The 20,024-nt window shown below is 41.1% G+C and overlaps 1 protein-coding gene across 1 annotated transcript in view; it reads left to right on the top strand.

Moving 5' to 3' along the window:
* Nucleotides 1-20,024, top strand: part of FAM114A1 (family with sequence similarity 114 member A1) — a 117,270-nt gene that overhangs the window by 92,003 nt on the left and 5,243 nt on the right. The window contains exons 8-12 of the mRNA XM_007953528.2: nucleotides 10,067-10,158; nucleotides 12,163-12,324; nucleotides 13,152-13,291; nucleotides 13,935-14,007; nucleotides 19,395-19,448. Of these exons, the coding sequence (XP_007951719.1) occupies nucleotides 10,067-10,158; nucleotides 12,163-12,324; nucleotides 13,152-13,291; nucleotides 13,935-14,007; nucleotides 19,395-19,448 (521 nt within the window). The remainder of the gene's footprint in view (nucleotides 1-10,066; nucleotides 10,159-12,162; nucleotides 12,325-13,151; nucleotides 13,292-13,934; nucleotides 14,008-19,394; nucleotides 19,449-20,024) is intronic.

Here is a 20,024-nt window from a genome sequence, read left to right as displayed (position 1 = left end):
TACCAGAGCTCCTTCCCGTAGTGATACTGCCTAGGAAACCCAAGCAGGGGTTGCTATGAGTTGAGTCTGACTCAACGGCAGTGCATGCATTTTGAGCACAATAGCTCAAAACCTTTATCCTCAATGCTCAGGGCGAAATTATTCTAAGCATTTGTAAACTGTCACGTAAACACCATTTCCCTTTTTAATCCTACTGACCTTATGTGCCTCTCGTTTAATGAGATTCATACTCTTTGCATCCAAACAGAAGATTCAATTGCACCTATTCCTCACTTATTGACTATTTCATTATCAACATTTCACATTCATGACCACAGTAAAAAATCTACTATCTGACTATTTTGCGCATTAACGATGTACGTCAGGCAGTAACAAATGACAAGGTGCAAGGGGAGAGTAACATTGGCTGTGATGTTTAAGGTTATGTGTCAACTGGTCTGGGTGATTCTGAGTGGTTTGGCAGTTATGTAATGATGTAGTCTTTCTCTATTTTGTGATGTGATGTGCTCATCCTCCATTTTTGCAAAATTGTAACACCAATTTTCACATGATGACCAGGTCTTTGGAGCCTAACCATGTCAGTAAGTGAGGAGTAGGTATATACTAAAGGAACTCTGGTGGTGTAGTGCCTAAGACATTTAACTGCTAACCAACAGGTTGGCGGTTCAAATCCACCCGCCTCTCTGCAGAAGGAAGACAGTCTACTTCCACGAAGATTTACCACCTCAGAAACCCAAAGGGGGTCACTATGAATCGGAATTGACTTGACAGCAGTAAGTTTGGTTTGGTTTGGTTTAAGGAACTCTGGTGCTCATTGCCTAAGGCATTTGACTGCTAACCAGGAGGTTGACAGTTCAAATCCACCAGCTGCTCCATGGAAGGAAGATGGGGAAATCTACTTCTGTAAAGATTTACCATCTCATAAACCCAAAGGTCACTATGAGTTAGAATCGACTCCATGGCAGTAAGTTTGGAGTTTTTTTGTTGTTGTTTAGGTGTATACTGAATCAGAAAGGTGCATATCAAATATATTTTGGAAATAATGTTTTTGAACATTTATGTTTCTTTAAAAGTCACAAAGGATGACAGCCTTGTCTTTGTTTCTTAAATGAAGAAACTAAAAAACTCCCAGGGTCATGCCACAAGTATTGTGACCCCAAGATTAACTAATATAGATGCCTCTCCACAAGACTAACAATCACAAAAAAAGAGTTGGGAAAGTTCTTTCCAAGTTACAGGATGCCTGATGTTGAGCTGGTCCTTTTGGGAACCTCATTCAGAAAGGGTAAAGCAAGCATCCCAAATTCTCCCTAACATCAAAGAGATAATGTTGCTAAACCAAACCCACAGCCAAGTCAATTCCAACTCATAGCAACCCCCAAGGGGTTTCCAAGGCTGTAAATCTTTGCAGAAGTAGATTGCACCTATTCCTCATTTAATAACTATTTCATTATCAACATTTTGCATTTCCGACCATAGTAAAAACTCTACTATACTACTGTTTTGCACATTAATGATGTACATCAGGCAGTAACATGGCAAGGGGGTAGTAACATTGGCTGTGATGTTTAAGGTTATGTGTCAACTGGGCTGGGTGATTCTGAGTGGTTTGGCAGTTATGTAATGATGTAGTCTTCCTTCATTTTGTGATCTGATGTGGATCACATGTAGCACCTGGTGGATTTGAATCACAAACCTTCTGGTTAGCAGCCAAATATCTTACCCACTAAACCCCCAGAGATAATTGTTGCTAGTACAAGTTAAAGCAGTATTGCATCATGAACTAGTGCAGTTTTTTAGAGAGGATTTAATACTGCTAAATAGAAAATGTTACTAATGTGATGTGTTCCAGACATAGATCAACCCACTGCTATTGAGTCAATTCAGACTCATAGCAACCCTACAGGGCAGTGTAGAACTGCCCCAAAGGGTTTCCAAGGCTGTAAATCTTTACAGAAACAGACTGCTACATCTTCCTCCTGCAAAGTGGCTGGTGGGTTCTAGCCATCAAACTTTCAGTTAGCAGCCAGGCTCTTTAACCAACTGCACCACCACGGCTCCTTAGACTTAGATTAGAAAGCCCCAAAAACAAACCCATTGTCATCATGTGGACTAAGACTATGGCAACCCCATTCATTACAGCCGAAATGCTTCATTGGGTTTTCTTGTCTGTAATCTCTATGGGAGCAGATCACCAGGCCTTCCTTTCGTGGCACTGCTGGGTGGACATGAACTGCCAACCCTTATTAGGTCAGTCAAGTACAAACCGTTTGAGACTTAGCATCAAGCTTCTGGGAATTGAGGTTCTGAATATGACAGAAAATATTAAAATCTTGAATAGCATGCTTAATAAAAACAGTAGCTTTATCTCTCCTTCCATGACAAAACCCTGGTATTTGCTATAATATATTCATTTCCCCAAAGGGTATCTCCAGATTAACCAAGCACTATTAATTTCCATTACTCATCTGATAGTTTGTCTTACTCTAGTGGCTTGTGTGTTGCTGTGATGCTGGAAGCTATCCCACTGGTATTTCAAATACCTGCAGGGTCACCAGTTTCAATGGAGCTTCTAGACTACAATGGACTAGGAAGGACCTGGGGATCTACTTATAAGAAAATTGCCCAGTGAAACCTTCTGACTAGCGGCAAAACACTGTCTGATATAGTACCAGATGCACCCTTCAGCTTGGAAGGCACTCAAAGCACAACTGAGGAAGAGCTTTCTCTACAGGGTCAAGTTGAACTTAATGATGTACATAGAGTGAGGTTTTTGGGACCTTCATTTGCTGATGTGGCATGACTCAAAATGAGAAACCCAAATATCCATTAATAAACAGAATGTAGAATATAGGAAGTATGAATCTAGGAGAATTGGAAGTTGTCAAAAATGAAGTAGAATGCTTAAAATAGATATCCTAGGCATTAATGAGCTGAAATGGATTGACATGGGGCATTTTGAACCAAACAGTCATATGGTCTGCTGTGCTAGGAATGACAGATTGAAGAGAAATGTCATTGCATTTATTGTCAAAAAGAACATTTCAGGATGTATCCTGAATTACAATGCTGTCAGTGACAGGATAATATCCATATATCTACAAGGAAGACCAGTTAATATTGGCTATTATTCAAATTTATGCAACAAGCACTAATGGCAAGGATGAAGAAACTGAAGATTTTTACTAACTTCTGCAGTCTGAAATTAATGAAACATGCAATCAAGATGCATTGATAATTACTGGTGATTGTAATGTGAAAGTTGAAAACAAAGAAGAAAGATCAGTAGTTGGAAAATATGGTCTTGGTGATAGAAACAATGCCAGAAATTGCATGATAGAATTTTAAAAGACCAACAGCCTATTCATTGGAAATACTGTTTTCCAACAACATAAATGGACCACACCAGATGGAATACATGGAAATCAAATTGACTATATCAAAGCGATGATGGAGAAGCTTAATATTATCCATCAGAACAAGGCCAGGAGCCTACTGTGGAACAATTATCAGTTGCTTATAAGCGAGTTCATGTGGAAGCTAAGAAAATTAAAATAAGTACATGAGAGCCAAAGTACAACCTTAAGTATATCCCACCTGTACATAGACCAAGAGGCAGCCATTCAAATAGAACAAGTGGATACTGCATGGTGTAAAATCAGGAAAGCTGTGTGTCTGGGTTGTATCTTTTCACTGTACTTATTCAATCTGTATGCTGAGCAAATAATACAAGAAGCTGGACTATACAAAGGAAACCACAACATCAGGATTAGAGGAAGACTCATTAACAACCTGTGATGTGCAGATGACACAACCTTGCTTGCTGAAAGTGAAGAAGACTTGAAGCACTTACTGATGAAGGTCAAAGACTACAGTCTTCAGTATGGATTACACCTCAACATAAAGAAAACAAAAACCCTCACAAATAGACCGATAAGCAACATCAAGATAAATGGAGAAAAGATTGAAGTTGTCAAGGATTTCATTTTACTTGTGTCCACGTTGGTTTACTTGGATCCAAGGGTTTACTGCAGTGGGCAAATCTGCTGCAAAAGACCTCTTAAAAGTGTTACATAACAAAAATGTCACTTGGAAGACTAAGGTACATCTTACCCAAGCCATGGTATTTTCAAACATATGCATGTGAAAGCTAGACAGTGAATTAGGAAAGCCAAAGAAGAATTGATGCCTTTGAATTATGCTTACAAGGAATATTGAATATTCCATGGACTTCCAGGAGAGTGAACAAATATGTCTAAGAAGTACAGTCGGAATGCTCCTTAGCAGCGAGAATGGCAGGAAATCATCTCATGTACTTGGGACACGTTATCAGGAGGGACCAGTTCCTGGAGAAGGACATCATTCTTGGTAAAGTAAAGAATCGACAAAAAAGAGGAAGACCTTCAGTGAGATGATTGACACAGTGGCTGCAGCAGTGGGCTCACGCATAGCAGGGATTGTGAGGACGGCACAGGACCAGGCCGTTTCCATTCTGTCGTACATAAGGCCGCTATGAGTGGGAACCAACTCAATGGCACCTTAATAAATGTCATTCAGACACTTAATGAAGAATTGGCAGAAAAGAACAGAGTGGTTGTCATTACCGAAAAGGCACAAAAAGATATCTTTTCAGTGGGAATGGGTAGACAATCCAAAAGCAAAAGTCCTCAAAGAAACCAGAGTATTTTCATCAATGTTTTTTTTTTTCTTATAAGCACTTACACTCCTAAAAGCCTCCTAACACCTAAATAATTTATCTGGTAGTCTCCGAAGATGTAATAAACTGTCATTTTTAGATAAATTTAATATCAGGCTTCTCTGCATTTAATAATGTTTCCTAATGATTTGCATGTTTGTCTTTCCAGTGGAGTATAATTTTATCGCACTGTCATGGGTCTCTAATTTGGTTTACCACTGTTGTGAAGAGGTTTTAAAAGGCTATTTTCTATTTTTACTGCCTTGGTGAATATCTTCCTGGCCATATGTACAGACCCAGAATTATAGTAATAGGTATTCTTTGTTATGACATTTTTTATCATCTATATTTATCTACTTCTGTGTCTGATTTTTTTGCTGAAAATTTCTTGGTGTATTTTTCTTTTTTATAGAACTAAATGCACATCTCAACGCTACAGCCACACAGAGTGCTTAAATTCTAATATAGTGTTAACTAATCCCAAATATTTTTAATCTCCCTACATTTATATCTGCATAGCACATTACATTATGTTTACATAAAATTTAGTGTTTACAAAACATTTTTCACATTTGTTGTGTTATTTGGTCCTTACAACTTGAGAAGGAGGTGGGTGGGTTTCACATCCAACAGTTCTAGGCATTTTGTTTTGTGGCACTGGTTACATTCCCCACAGTGTAACAGCCCACCTCTTACTTCCTCTCTGTGACCTTCTTCCCTGTGCATTCCTGTTTCTCTACCTCTCTCCCTGTGCAAATGCTGCCCTTATGATCTCCCATGTTGATTGTTCTAAGGAGTATGGCATCTGCCTGGTGCAGGTTTTCATTTCGTAGGCCTGTCTGTTGTTTGGCTGAGAATCAAGCCACTGGAGTGAGTTCAATTCCAGGCCTGAAGGGTGACTCGGGGCAGTCGTCTCAGGGGTTTCACCAGTCTCTATCAGACCTCCTGGTCTTTTTTTATTATTTTGAGTTTTGTTCCACATTTTTCTCCCACTCTATCCAAGATCTCTAATTTTGATCCCATTCTGAGTGGTTGGCATTGGCAGTTGGGCACCATCTAGTTCTTTTGGTTCTCAGTGTCATATAGACTGAGGTTCTCAAGGTCCAGTAGTCTTTTGGACTGTTTCCATGTGACTTTGATTTTCTTCACTCTTCTTTGCTCCTATCAGAGAAATCAATAGTTGCTCACTTTTCTTTTTTTTAATGTAACTTTTTGTTGTGATTTGGGTGAAAGTTTACAGAGCAAGTTGGTTTTCCATTCAACAATTCACACGCATTTTGTTTTGTGAGACTGATTGTAAACCCACAATGTAACAGCACTCTCCCTGTTTCCTCCCTGTGTTTCCTGTTTCCATTCCTCCTCCTTTCCTATCCCTTCCTGCCTTCTGAGCTTTATCACTGGGCATTTGTTGCCCTTTTGGTCTCATATGGTTGATTTTTCTAAGGAAAGCATACCTCCCTGGTGTTTCTATTATCTTACAGGCCTGTCTGTTGTTTGGCTGAAAGTTGAACCACAGAGGTGAGTTCAGTTCCAGGCTTGAAGGGGGTCTAAGAGCCATAGTCTTGGGGTGCCACCAGTCTCTATCAGACCAATAAGCCTGGTCTTTTTTTATGATTTTAAGTTTTGTTCCACATTTTTCTCCCATTCCAGGACCTCTTATTATGATCCCTTTTAGAGAGGTCAGCAGTGGTAGCCAGGCACCATCTAGTTTTTCTGGTCTCAGGGTCGTGGAGGCTGGAGTTCACATGCTCCATTAGTCCTTTGGACTGTTTCCTTTTGCTTTTGATTTTCTTTACTCTTCTTTGCTCTGGATGAGGAGAGACCAATAGTTGCACCTTAGAGGGCCACTCACAAGCTTTTAAGACCCCAGTCACCATTCACCATTCACCAAAGTAAGATGTAGTCCATTTTCTTTGTGGACTTCGTTAATGCCAGTTGACCTGGATGTCCTCTAAGACTGTGGTCCTGAGCCCCTAAAGCCTAGAAATTCATTTCCTAAAAGTGTTTGGTTATGGGTATGAATTTTTCATAACTTTACCCCTGCACTCTTTACCGTATTCTTGGATATATTTGTGGCACATAGAGATACATATGTAGAAATACCTTCTGACACCTATATGTGTCTGGGGTGTGGTCCCATTCACCTTCCCACACCTGTTCAGCTGGAGTGTCTGTGCATCCGCTCATAGATTATTGTTGGTACTGTTATTGCAGGATTGGGTATGTAGTAGTATTGACCTTTGTTGCCTTTAAGTCTTCCTTTAGCATCTTCCTTTGCCTTGATCATTTTGTGCTGATCTTTCCTTATTGTATATTGCCTTTCCCTTCACCCAGGTTACTATTTGTCTACCCTCCAGTTAGTGATTTACCCTCCTTTACCATCCCACCCTGGTAACCTTCAGAGTATGTTTCCTCCTGTGTGTACTTTATGCTGAGTGAAATTAGTCAATCACAAAAGGACAGATATTGTATGAGACCACTGCTGTAAAAAGCCAAGGAAAAGCTTATATACAGAAACCTAATGACTTTGGAGATATAAAAAAGAGCAGATTAGACAAAGAGCCTAGCAAGCAAGCACAAATGGGGGGAGATAGATGCCATGAGGACCAGAGAAACACTGCATTAAAGAAGCTAAAACAAGGGTTTTTCCACAGAGTGGACAGAGAGCCTTCCCCTAGAGTCTGTACCCCAAATCTGGACTTCTAAATTCACAGCCTTCTAAACTATGGAAGGTAAATTTCTGCTTTTTAAAGCCACCTATCTGCGGTATTTCTGTTAAGGCAGCACTAGATAACCAAGACAGCTCTGTTCAAATGTCGCCTCTTCCAGGAAGCCTCTCAGGGCTGCGTTAGGTGCTGTGATACCACCTCAGACACAGCACTTTCCTCCTTAGGTTGAAGTGATTTGCTGTTGTGTCTGCTTCATTGTGAGCAAAGCCTGTCATCTCTGTCTCTGTCCATGTCTCTCTTTCTGTGCTCACAACACACACACTCACTCGCTCTGCTGCAGCCCCACTGGCCTTGCTGTTCCCTGAGCCTTTCTGGCATACTTCCTCCTGATCACTACTCTGGCTGTGCCTCTGTCTGCAAGGCTCTTCCCCCAGGTGTCATCCTATGGCTCAGCCCTCTCCCCTCCAGCTCACTATTCCACTGTCACCTTCTCAGCTATCCTAGTTAAGATTCCCAAACTCCAACATTCTCTATTCCTTTTCCTTATTTTATAGTTCTCCATAACATTTATCAAGAGCTCTGATGGTGTAGCGCCTAAGGCATTTGACTGCTAACCAGAAGGCTGGTGGTTCAAACCCACCAGCTGCTTCTTGGAAGGAAGATTGGGCAACTCACTTCTGTAGAGATACCACCTTGGAAACCCAAGGGGGGTCACTGTGAGTTGGATCTGACTTGACGGCAGTGAGTTTGTTTTTTTGAGATAACATTTATCATTTGATGTATGTTTTACTTACCTATTTTATTTATTAATCTGTTTTCTCCATGAGAATGTATGAATTACACCAGTAACCAGTTACTCCCGAGTCAGTGCCAGCGCATGGAGACCTCATGTGTTTTAAGGTAGAACTGTGCTCCACAGGATTTTCAGGGATTCAATTTTCCAGAAGTACACCCTAGGCCTCATTCCAAGTCACCTCTGGAAGGATTTGAACCGCCAGTCTTTTGGTTAGCAGGCAAGCATGTTAACCATATGCAACCCCTCCCCCCGGGTCATAATGAATTATACATGAAAATAAACTAATCTAAGCCAAATGTTTGTGTTTTTTTAATAGACCCACAGGTTACTCTGACAATCTTCACACACCATTGGTTAACTATTTGGTCTATAAAACAGAAAACAGCAAACAAGTGTTAGGTAAAGTATTTCTCAGGTAGCTTAGGACTTCAAGGTACTGCCTCACACAGTAGCTGGCATAAGACAATCTTTTTTTCTCAAACATGTTTTGAGATCATATAGTCAGGCCAGATTAATGATGCCTTTATTCCCGGAAAAACTAGTAAACCTGTTGTGGGATTCATTTCTTTAGCATTTATTATCAGAAAAGGAGCTCTGGTGGTGAGGTGGTTAAGGCATTTGGCCACTAACCAAAAAGTCAGTGGTTCGAACCCACCAGCTGCTCTGCCCAAGAAAGATGAGGCTGTCTGCTTCCATAAAGATTTAGAGCTTGGGAAACCCAATGTTGGAATCAACTCAATGGCAGTGAATTTTTGGTTTGTTATCAGAAACTTTTTTAAATGGCACTGGCTTACTACTAAGGAGCAAAATGAGAGCATAGCTTTTAGAGATCTCTTCTTCACTTGATTGCCCACTAATGATGTTAATTTTGTTATCCAATAAATATTCATTTAGCACTGCTACTGCTATGTTCCAGGAAGGAGCCCTGGTGGCATAATGGTTAAAGTGCTCAGCTGCCAGCTGCAAGGTTGATGGTTTCTCCATGGGAGGAAGGTATAGCAGTCTGCTGCATAAAGAATATACCCTTGGAAACCCTATGGGGTGGTTCTACTCTATCCTGTTTGAGTTGCTATGAATCAGAATCGATTTGACAATAACAGGTTTTTATGTTCCAGGCACTGTGTTAGATGCTATAGATTCAGGAATGAGCAAAACAAATACTGTCTCTGTCCTTAGGCAGCTTCCAATCTGGAAGAAAGACAGATCACTAAGAAATATTGTAGGACCACAGTGGTGTTGTAGGACCAACAATTGTGAGGATGGCACGGGACCAGGCAGTGTTTCATTCTACGGTCATAGGCTCGTTAGGAGTTGAAACCGACTCATGGCCAAGATGAGTCTCTAAGAACATCGCTAAGAACAACACAGTGGTAACCTAGGTTATCCTTGGTAACCTTGGGAGATTCCTCCAGAAATAGAATGCTGTTACATCAGATTGTGTACAGTCCATCGGGACTAATTCTGTTTACTTGGCGCTGTGGCTCTGTGGACAAAAAAGGCGCCTTGGGTATCATTAGGGTGGCAATGCCTTGGCTAACAGTTCTCTAAGCCATCCATTCTCACATGCGTAAGAACAGTCGTTCATTTATTCATCCACTCATTCCACAAATAGCTACTGACCACCCATCGCTATGAGCAAGACTGCATTAGGCCAGCTCCAGCATGTCCCAGCTAGAGCTCTGAGCAGTAAGCCATCACCAGCCTTTCACCCAGCAGACGGCTGCCTTACTGTTACATTGATAAGAGGGCGAAAGTCATCTTTGCCCAGCAGCCGGAGGCCAGGCTCCTGCAGCCTCTATTTAGTCTATCGACCCTGACTGCAGGCTGTAAAGTTGAAGGAGCTGCCCCATTCAGAAGGATGAAAGTTAAACCATGCTTCTTTCGTCTGTCATTCTCTATTTCTAGGCTTAGAAGAAAGGGGAGAAGAATTTGCTAGCATGCTTACAGATCTTCTCTTTGAAATACATGTCGCGGCCACACCTGACAAACTCAATAAGGTCAGCACCATCTGATTCTTAAAAAAAAAAAAAAAGTTTTCCGTTATAAAAGTCCAGAGATCCATCTGAAATGGAAACATCCTAGCACAATAAGGGGAGATTGAGGTTAGCAAGTAAGACTTAAAGCAACATGGTGAAATGTGACGGTGGAGATGTGCTATGCTGTGTCATGAGATCTGTATTTTAGTTGCAATTTTGCTACTAAATTACCTTGGGACCTTGAATGAGTCACTTGCCTTCTCTGGGCAAAATAGGATTTTCTATTAGACCAGTGGTTTCTATTCAGGAGATGAGGAAGGGAAGAAGGGGATAGAATCACCCAAAGAGCTTTTTTAACTCCTCCCCCCTTTAAAGTGACACACCAGAATTCAGGAGAAGAGGAGGCACGGCAGCCAGGTAAACTACATGTCTCCTCACACCTGCTACGTGGTGCTACATCATGTCTAAGAACATTCCAGTTAACAGTCTGGGCTTCTCTGATAACACTGCAGTATGTCTTCAAGTAGTCCAGGCTCTTGCTGTAGAGTTTGTTAATGAGAACACTGATCACTGATTACTTAAAACTGTGTTATATTTTTCCCTTTATTTTATTTTATTTTTCTCCTATCCTCTCTTTAGCAAGCAGTGATTTACACACTCACTAACCCAGGTGAGTGAGGAGAGGGCAGAATGAGGCAGTGAGGTGGAGAGATGAGTAATTTCTTTATCTCCGACAGGGGTCACCGACTCTGGCAGGTTGGTGACTGTGAGCACAGTGGGAAATTGCCTCATTCATCTCTGAGGCGCACCGCACCTGCCACTGCTTGGAGGTAGTGTGTGGTGGCTTTAAGATTCCACTGCTTTATTTACATAGTTAGGGGAAACCTTTGTCCCTAAAAGAGGACACAGCAAAGACCTCCCTCAGGCAGACCTGCAGTGTTGTGTTGGGTTTTTCCCCTAAAGTCTTCTTGCTGTTACTTTGCCATTCAGCATGCTGACATGTTAAGCTTTGCCGTCTACACTTTAAAATGGGTACTGAGTTTAGCATAAGCTCAGAACAGCTGTCACTTAAGCAAGCAGCTTAAACTATCATGATAAATGCTGGGCAAGTCTGCGCTTTTTAAATTCAGGGATAAACAGATGGAGGACGTGCTTTCTGCTTCTACAATTTAGCCATAATTTTTAAGACCACAGACAGGTTGCTTAAACTGGGCTCATAGAGTCACATGAAAGTCAACTAGTCACAGAGCTCTTCCAGCCAGGCTCTTCCCAGCACCTCTTCTGTTCCCCCCTTGGGGTTGGAAGATCAGCCATGAATACAAGAACAGCAGAGCCATCCTTCATCTTCCCAGCGTGATGCATTATCAGGTCCATGAAACATTAAGAGCTTCATGAGACATAGCAGATGAGGAAATTTGCTTTAACAATGGCCAAGGCTAAATTTCTAACCTGCGTTAAAAAAGTACTGTTATTCTTTTATAGTTGGTCATGAAAAGTGGAAATTATACTTTAGATCTTACTTCCAATATGGCTATCATTTTCATTCTTATCGGAATATCTTTTTAATACGTTTTTTAAAAGTCCTCAGGCCCTACAGTGTTTTCTTCCACATTTTCTATTTTTTTCCCTTTTCTTATTTATTTATTTTTTTTTTTAAAGAAAGAACTGTTGCCGTAGACTCAATTCTGACTCATGGTGACCCCATGAGTTATAGAGATACACTGCTTTATTGGGTTTTCTTGATTGTAATCTTATGGAAACAGGTCACCAGGCCTTTCTCCCACAGTTGGGTGGGTTTGAACTGCCAGCCTTTTAGATGAGTTGTCAAGTAGATTCTTTGCACCATATAGGATCCTTACAGGGCTTCTTTTAAATAGGTTGAGGAATTGCCACCAATACTCTGAAAACCTTCAGGGAACCACCCTCGAAGGCTTCAAGTAGCTTGATTCTAGTCTTGGGGTTGAAATGATTTAGTCTCCATATTTTCACAATAAATGTGTTGCTGTGATTGGGGCTGGCTTGCAGGCCATGAAGAAAGCCTATGACTGGATGGAAGAAGATCAAACCGTGGTGTCAGCAGATATGGCAAAGGAGTCAGAGGAGGAAATGAAGGAGGAAGAGAAGGAAGAGAAGGCTGCAAACCCTAAGGAAGACTCAAAGGAAGAAAGGAAAGTGAAGACAGTAGAGGTAAGTTAATTTTAGGTTGTCCACCTGTAGCAGGAACGTCAGGTTAATTTTATCAGCAGTCTAATTTTCAGCAAAGAGAGGCCCATGTTATTTTCATTTTTACTCCATTTCCCATTATGGAAAGATGAGTGGTATTGTAATAAGCACTACAATTTCTTCACCAAGATAGTCTATAGATTAGCATAGAATCTGTAGCTTTTTTCCATACTTTATAATTTAAAGGGGGAAAGAAAGAAAGATCTTTAAAAACGTAGTTGATTTATCTTCCGGGTAAAATTCCATCTTCTATGCAAATGTATTACTATAAAATGTCTTTATGCCCTATAACTAATGAGATAATTGAAGCTTTTTTAAATTTTTCATTGGTGTAGCTTTTATTCTGTAGTTTAATAAATTTATATGTGCATAATTTATATCCTGCCTGTGTTCAGAAAGGGAGTTTGCAGTAACTTCATCTTACATTGAATTTTAATGTTAGAGAAAGCAACTTTTTAAATTAGATCACTCTAAAGAAAAATACCCAGCACCTCTCCCACATGCATCTGAGAACAGCTGCCTGTTTGGGCACAGCATTGCTCCAAGTTCTAGGGGAGGCAGCTGTGAACAAAGCTCATGACATCATGGAGACCCTACAGGGCTTCCATTCCATGGCACTCCACTTAGAAGGTCTTAGACACTCCCATAATCTTTGGGTAAACTTTTTTTTGATGTCATATTTGTCTTCCCCCTGCCCCCAAGAATTGTATCATTTTTTAATGTCACAGGGCTTAAAAATAACATGTGTCTGCTTGGCAGGTCATTTTCCCACTCATGTTTATACATTTTAGGAAGTTTACATGCTGTGCATTGAAAGTCTGGCAGAAGTAACAGCACGCTGTATCGAGCAGCTTCATAAAGTAGCAGAGTTAATTCTTCATGGACAAGAAGAGGAAAAACCAGCTCAGGACCAAGCAAAAGTTCTGATAAAGTAACTGTGAATTTCCATTGTTACTCTTCTAGTTTGATACATGGTGCCTTTTGAATCTATCTATCTATGTGTGTGTGTCCCTCTCTCCACACATACACATGCTAAAGATTCCGGTTTCAAGTCAACCATTTCCACCATTACATAGTCATCTTGAGAATTATGGAATTTCTTAAGAAATGCATTCTGTTAGCAAGAAGAAGAATTAACTAGATATTCCAGGAAGTGTTTGCAAAGAGACTTGATGTAAGACACACTACAGTGTATGTGACATAGTGCCTCAATGAATGTTCCCTATTATTTAGAAAAATGACAGATTTGGAGAAAAGCTACCTGGCAAAAGAGTTTATGCACCCATACAAGTGGAGCTCAAGCCTTGTGTTCATCTGCATACAATTTTGATTCCAAAAAAAGTGAGTTAGATGACTCTTTACTTAAGCCTGCAGAGAAACCAGGATTAGGTTAAGCTGTGATTGTGAGTCATTGAAGATTATTGAAAACTGACTGCACATTTCAATAGCACATCTTCAAACTTGTGTACTGTTCTTTTAACTGTGATTCTGTGTTTGTATCAGTTAATTGTCATACCGGTTAATTTGTTGTACTTTATTGAAAATCCCCAAATACCTGTTTTTCCTTATTTCAGATTAACTACTGCAATGTGCAATGAAGTGGCCTCTTTATCAAAGAAGTTTACAAACTCTTTAACCACTGTTGGGGTAAGATTATAATATTTATTCTTTTTTCAACTTTTTAAGGGCAGTAGGTCTTTGCAGATGCTCTGGTGGCACAGTGGTTAAAGCATTCAGCTTCTAACCAGAATGTTGGTGGTTCAAGCCCACCAGCCATTCTGTGGGAGAAAGATAAGGCAGTCTGCTTGTGTAAAGATTAGTAGCCTTGGGAACCCTATAGGGTGCTTCTACTCTGTTCTGTAGGGTCACTGTGAGTTGGAATTGACTGAATGACAGTGGGTATGGGGTTTTGTTTAAACTTGAAGAGCTATGAGGAAAAGTGGAGGAAGCAGCACATTCTTTCATAGCTCCAAAAAATGGAAATTCTGCCAAGATACCCACTAAGACCAGGCTAAGAGTACCATCTCTGATGACAGGCAGCTTAGGGTTCTATCACATTGGGCCCTAGCCCTGGGCCTGTCTTTCAGAGATGCAAGAGTTTCAGTGAGTTTTCAGACCTCCCTGGGCCTCATTTTCCTTATTTGTAAAAAAAAAAAATTCCAAGTGAAGGTTCCTTTTGGTTTTTAATATCTATGATAAATAATTTAATGCGCTCTGGCGGTTCGGTGGGTAAAGCATTCAGCCACTAACAGAAAGTTGGTGGTTCAGGCTCACCAGCCGCTTTATGGGAGGAAGATGAAGTGACGTAAGGTTGACAGCCTTGAAACCCAAAAGAGTGGTCCCACCCTGTCTGTACTCTCTCCCTATGAGTGGCGATCAACTCGACGGCAGTGGGTCTTTTCTTTTCCTTCTTTTAATGATAGATAATGTAAGAATTTCTATAAAAATAATTCATTTTGAATTTTCTCATTCCCTGTTGCCCCAGAGCCTATTTTATAAGCCACGCAAGATAACAAGTTTCTCTGCTTAATTGTCACACCTCAACTTTAACCAAAAAAGAACATTCTGCCAATTGGCATAAGCGTTTCTTTTCCCAAGGTAACAACTTTGAAAGGTTCAGCATTCATTTGGAAGTGTGGCATCTGGTTATTTTCTTTAGAAATCCGTCATATTATACAACCCCATCTTAATGAGGCCAGAGAAGAGAGGTGGAAAATATTTCCTTTTAAACTTTCTACCTTTTTTCATAGGCCCTGGATGCAAAGGTTGGTGACTCTTTCTATAAAATATAGCAGATTTTATTTCCTGTTTCAATTGGATTTTTGTTTAGTTCTGGTTGCAAGTAACAGCAATAAGTTCTAAGTTATTTAGACAGAACCATCACCACAACTACCACTGCCATCGAGTTGATTCTAACTCATAGTGATCATATAGGACAGAGTAGAACTACCCCAGAAGATTTTTAAGGCTGTAAATCTTTACGGAAGCAGACTGCCTCATCTTTCTCCCATGGAGCAGCTGGTGAGTTCAAACCCTGACCTTTTCGTTAGCAGCCCAATGCTTTAACCACTAGGGGACTTTATTAAAGATAGGAGTATCACAGAGAATGCTAAACCACTGGGCTTCAGGAAGAAGTGGCGTGAGCCATTCTAGTGACCCAGCCCCAGAGGTAATGGACCCTCTCTCTAAACTGCTATGAATGACTCAGATGCATCAGTCCCCAGACCCTGTATCTATCCACTGAAAATTCTGGGTTCCTAGGTGAGAAAGTATGGGTCAGATGCCTACCTTGGCAATGACTGAGGACGGGGACTCATCATGCAGACCTGGCAGCCAGGTGCACCCACCCTACCTCTTCCAAGGCCAAGAGTAGTTCTCAAAGAACTGGGAAATGAATGTGAACCTGGCTGTCACACCAAGAGATGTCTGTCTCCTGTTGTTATGTACCATGGAGTCGGACCCAACATAGTGACCCCTTCTTGGTTTCCAAGGCAATATCACTATGGGAGTAGATTGCCCCATCTTCCTTCCGTGTGGCTGGTGGGTTTGAACCACCAGCCTTCTGGTTAGTAGTCAAATGCCTTAGGCACACGTCTCTAAATGACTTGATTAATAAAGGGTGAGGTACACACGACCTATGCATTCTGCTGTCAGAGAATCTGGTTTGCTTCTCCTGTTTTGTAAAACAGCATTTATGTTTATCTAATTTTAGACCTTCAGCAATAGACCTTCACTGTTTGCAGGCAGAGTGATGGGGGAAATGGAAGCTTATTGATAAAAGAGGTTCAGTAAAATGTATTTGTGTGCTCGGTGTTATCTGGGCTAACTCAAACCTGTGAACTTCGGTGCAAATGCTAGGTTTGTAGAGAGGCATGAGGTTTTAATTAGGACGGGATAGCCTTGTCAGCCTGGGTTCCCAAGGCTCTACTGGACCTCCTCCCTCTTTTCACAGTTCACTGTGTGAGGACACTGAGGCCAGGAGTGGCTATTAGCCGATCCATCCAGGCTCTTCCAATGACCTCTTAATCCCCGTTCACTGCCCATCAGACACATCAGACAAATAACCAACTATTTGATTCCTTATAGTTACCTGGTAATGAGGGTGTGTGCTGTATTATATGTTTTATGTGATTCACATTAAACATCAGTTCATCTGTATTAGTGGGTAATTGTCAACATTTCCTAGTGCTGCTGTCACAGAACTTCCACAAGTGGGTGACTTTAAAGAAGAGAAAGGTATTTTCTTCAGTTCAGGAAGCTAGAAGTGTGCATTCAGGACACCAGCTTTAGGGGCAGGCTCCCTGTTAGCTCTGGGGGCTGGGCCTTGTCTCTTTATGCTCCTGCAGCCCGTCCGTTTCCCTGGTGCTCTTCACGTGGCATCGTCCTCCTGCATTTATGCTTCCTTGTCTCTGTGCCTGTGATGGTCTTTATAACTCGTAAGGAACTAGAATTAGAACATGGCTTATGCTGTCATTAACATGACAAAGAAACCCCTATTTCCAGATAACATTACCAAATGTATGTTGTTGTTGTTGTTGTTATTTGCCGTCGAGTCGCCCCTGACTCATAGCGACCCCACCTTGGGTTTCCGAGGCAGTATCACTACGGAAGTAGGATTGCCCAACCTTCCTTCCGAGGAGTGGCTGGTGGGTTTGAACCGCCAGCCTTCTGGTTAGCAGTCAAGTGCTTTAGCCACTATGCTACCAGAGCTCCCTACCAAATGTATAGGGGTGAGGATTCTAACCTTGGTTTTGGGGGGAGCATGATTCAGTCCAGAGCAGTAATATTCATGGTATTACTTCCCATTCCTTTTAACCTATTGTGTTCCAGCATCAGGCTTTCAAGCCTTAAATGTGCAAACATTTCACCTGATTGTTATTTGCTGTCAAGTCCGACTCGTAGAGACGTTGTGTGTAACAAAACAAAGCATTGCATCATCTTCATGATTGCTCTCTTCATCTGGAGATCTTGTTAAAATGCAGATTCTGGTACAGGGGTCTGGGATGAGAACCAAGATTCTGTATTTCTAATAAGCTCCCGGTGATGCCAGTGTTCCTGATCCACATTTTCAGTGGCAAGGTTGTAGTAGATGGGCGTGTCCTTGAGTGTATGTGTATGTGTGTGCACACATGTACACATGCTTGAGTGCTTAAAATGCAGAGCACACAAGTTGTCATTTTGGAGAAAGAAAAATCTAAGTCAAGAATAGAGTTTATTAAGAAACCATCTCACCACACCAGTATCCTTGATCTCCTGTTATGATGAATCATTTACATCGTCTGATCTCAAAAGCAGCCATTATTCATAACTTGAAGTTAATGAATGTATATTGCTCTCCAGACTCCATTTAAATCGCTTGCACATCTCATTGATTTTGAAAACCAATGTCATTTTATTGCCCTCATTTTGATTATATTTTAGAGGTTTATTGATAATCAAATAAACATAAAAGCAAATACCATAATGGATTTTCTGGTTACTTACTAAAATGACTGGGTTTTTAAAGAGTTTTTTTTCCCAAGACTCCACTGTGGTTGCCCCAGTAAGACATTACTTCACCCTCAGTAGAGCAGTGTCAATGAATGCAGGCTGCTCTGTGAAGGTCTATTTAATTTATATACTTTTGTTTACCATAAAGGAGCTCAGGTGGTGTAGTGCCTAAGGCATCTGACTGCTAACCAGAAGGCTGGCAGTTCAAACCCACCAGCCACTCCTCAGAAGGAAGGTTGGGCAATCTACTTCCGTAGAGATACTGCTTCGGAAATCCAAGGAGGGGTCGCTATGAGTTGAATCCAACTCAGCGGCAGTGAGTTTGGTTTTTTTGGTTTGGTTTACCGTAAATCCTTCCAGGTACAGTAAGGGAAGCCAGCCTGATAAGATTGTTTTCCATCTTTCCAGTCCTCTTAATGATTGATAGTCTGAGTAGATTGAGCATTTTAGATGGAGAAGGCTGTTGATTGATAGAGCAATAACACAAAATCTGCAAATTCCCTAAAACAAGCTATAGAAAAGTGGTTAGACTGCAGCCTGTCAAAGGTGGAAAACTTGCGACACCCAGAAAAACAAGGCAGTCCTGTCGAGTTCCAGCTCTCACAGTTTAACTGTAATAATAACAATACTAAGACTAGCCCTCATTTTTTGAGCTCCTGCTTCATATCAGCTCTGTGCTGTGTGCTTTGCCTATGTTCATGTTTTTCAAGTTGGGATCTACAGAATGTTTAATTTTGATGCTAATGTGAAAGACATCTTATAACCAAGTACCCATATTTACATTTAAAAGGAAAAAACAAACTACTACTATCCAGAAGGCTGATGGTTTAAACCCACCAGCTGCTCCTCGGAAGGAAGGTTGGACAGTCTACTTCTGTAGTGATACTGCCTCGGAAACCCAAGGAGGGGTCTCTATGAGTCAGGTGCAACTCGACGGCACATAACAACAACAACAACACACCAGGCCTGGGACTAGAGGCAAGTGAGAGACTTGCCTCAAGTGCAAAATTTAAGGGAGCACACACACACACACACACACACAAAAACTCAGCAATCAAGGTAGATAGTATTTTCATGCAATATTTCAAAAAGTCAAAATGAATGCAGAAAAATCCATGATAAGCACAACATCAAAATTTCAAAGAAAGACAGGAGCCAACCCTGAATTTACATAACTCATCCTTACTCATCCTGAATTCCAGACCTGTTGACAATTTCCATAGTTCATAAGGTCTAAGTTTACATTTCTAGCTATGTGACCTTAGATCAGTTACTCAAGCTTCCTGATCCCTATTTTAGCATCTTTAAATTGGGGGTTATAGAGGTACTGGCTTCCTACAGAAATCTTAGGGTTTCTGTTGAAATTAAATGAGACCACATTCCTGAAGCATCAAAAACAAAGTCTGGTCTACAGTATGCGTTCCAGTTTCTCCTCTCCACCTTCTAGACGAGATTCCTCAACAAAGCAAGTGCATTACATTTTATGTGGCAACTCTTAGAGTATGAGAACCTAACCTATCAATTTCATACTTTTGATTCCACAGAGCAACAAGAAGGCTGAAGTCCTTAGCCCCATGATCAATAGTGTATTGTTAGAGGTAAGTGGCCTCTGGAGACAAAGTGCTCCTAAATCAAAGCTGAGACTAGGGCTGCAGTCTTTGTCTTTCTCCCAGGCAGCACATGTTATTGCCATTCTAAATCTTATCATCAGCAGTCTCTTCTGAGTACATTTGTGCAGATTAACCAGCTGTAAACCCTCCGGTGGAGCAACAATGCCTAATTTTCAAGAAATCCTGATTATAAAGAGAAACGCTAAGCTTGCAGTGTTATTTCTGTCACCATTTCCTCCGGCAGAAACACATTTCTGCTGCCAATTTTGACACCAGATTTAACACTGTAACTATTGGCTGTGAAGAGGGGTTATTGCTCAATGGTGATTTTATGTAAAAATGGCCACTCACTTCCACTGACAGTGACCTTTGGTTTAGCTGGGTATAAGCACCAGACAAGGAGCCCTGGTGGCACAATGGTTAAGCGCTCAGCTGCTAGCTGGAAGGTCAGCAGTTCAAACCCACTCAGTGGCTCTACAGGGGAAAGATATGGCAATATGCTTCTGTAAAGTTTGGAGCCTACAGAACCCTAGGGGACAGTTCTACTCTGTTACATGGGCTTAC

The sequence above is a fragment of the Orycteropus afer genome, unplaced genomic scaffold, assembly GCF_000298275.1.
Source record: "Orycteropus afer afer isolate SDZICR_OR568_19922 unplaced genomic scaffold, OryAfe1.0 scaffold00399, whole genome shotgun sequence".
In the NCBI taxonomy this organism is placed as follows: domain Eukaryota; kingdom Metazoa; phylum Chordata; class Mammalia; order Tubulidentata; family Orycteropodidae; genus Orycteropus; species Orycteropus afer.
Note: the sequence above shows the minus strand (reverse complement) of the source record. Positions and strands in the feature narration are given on the sequence as shown.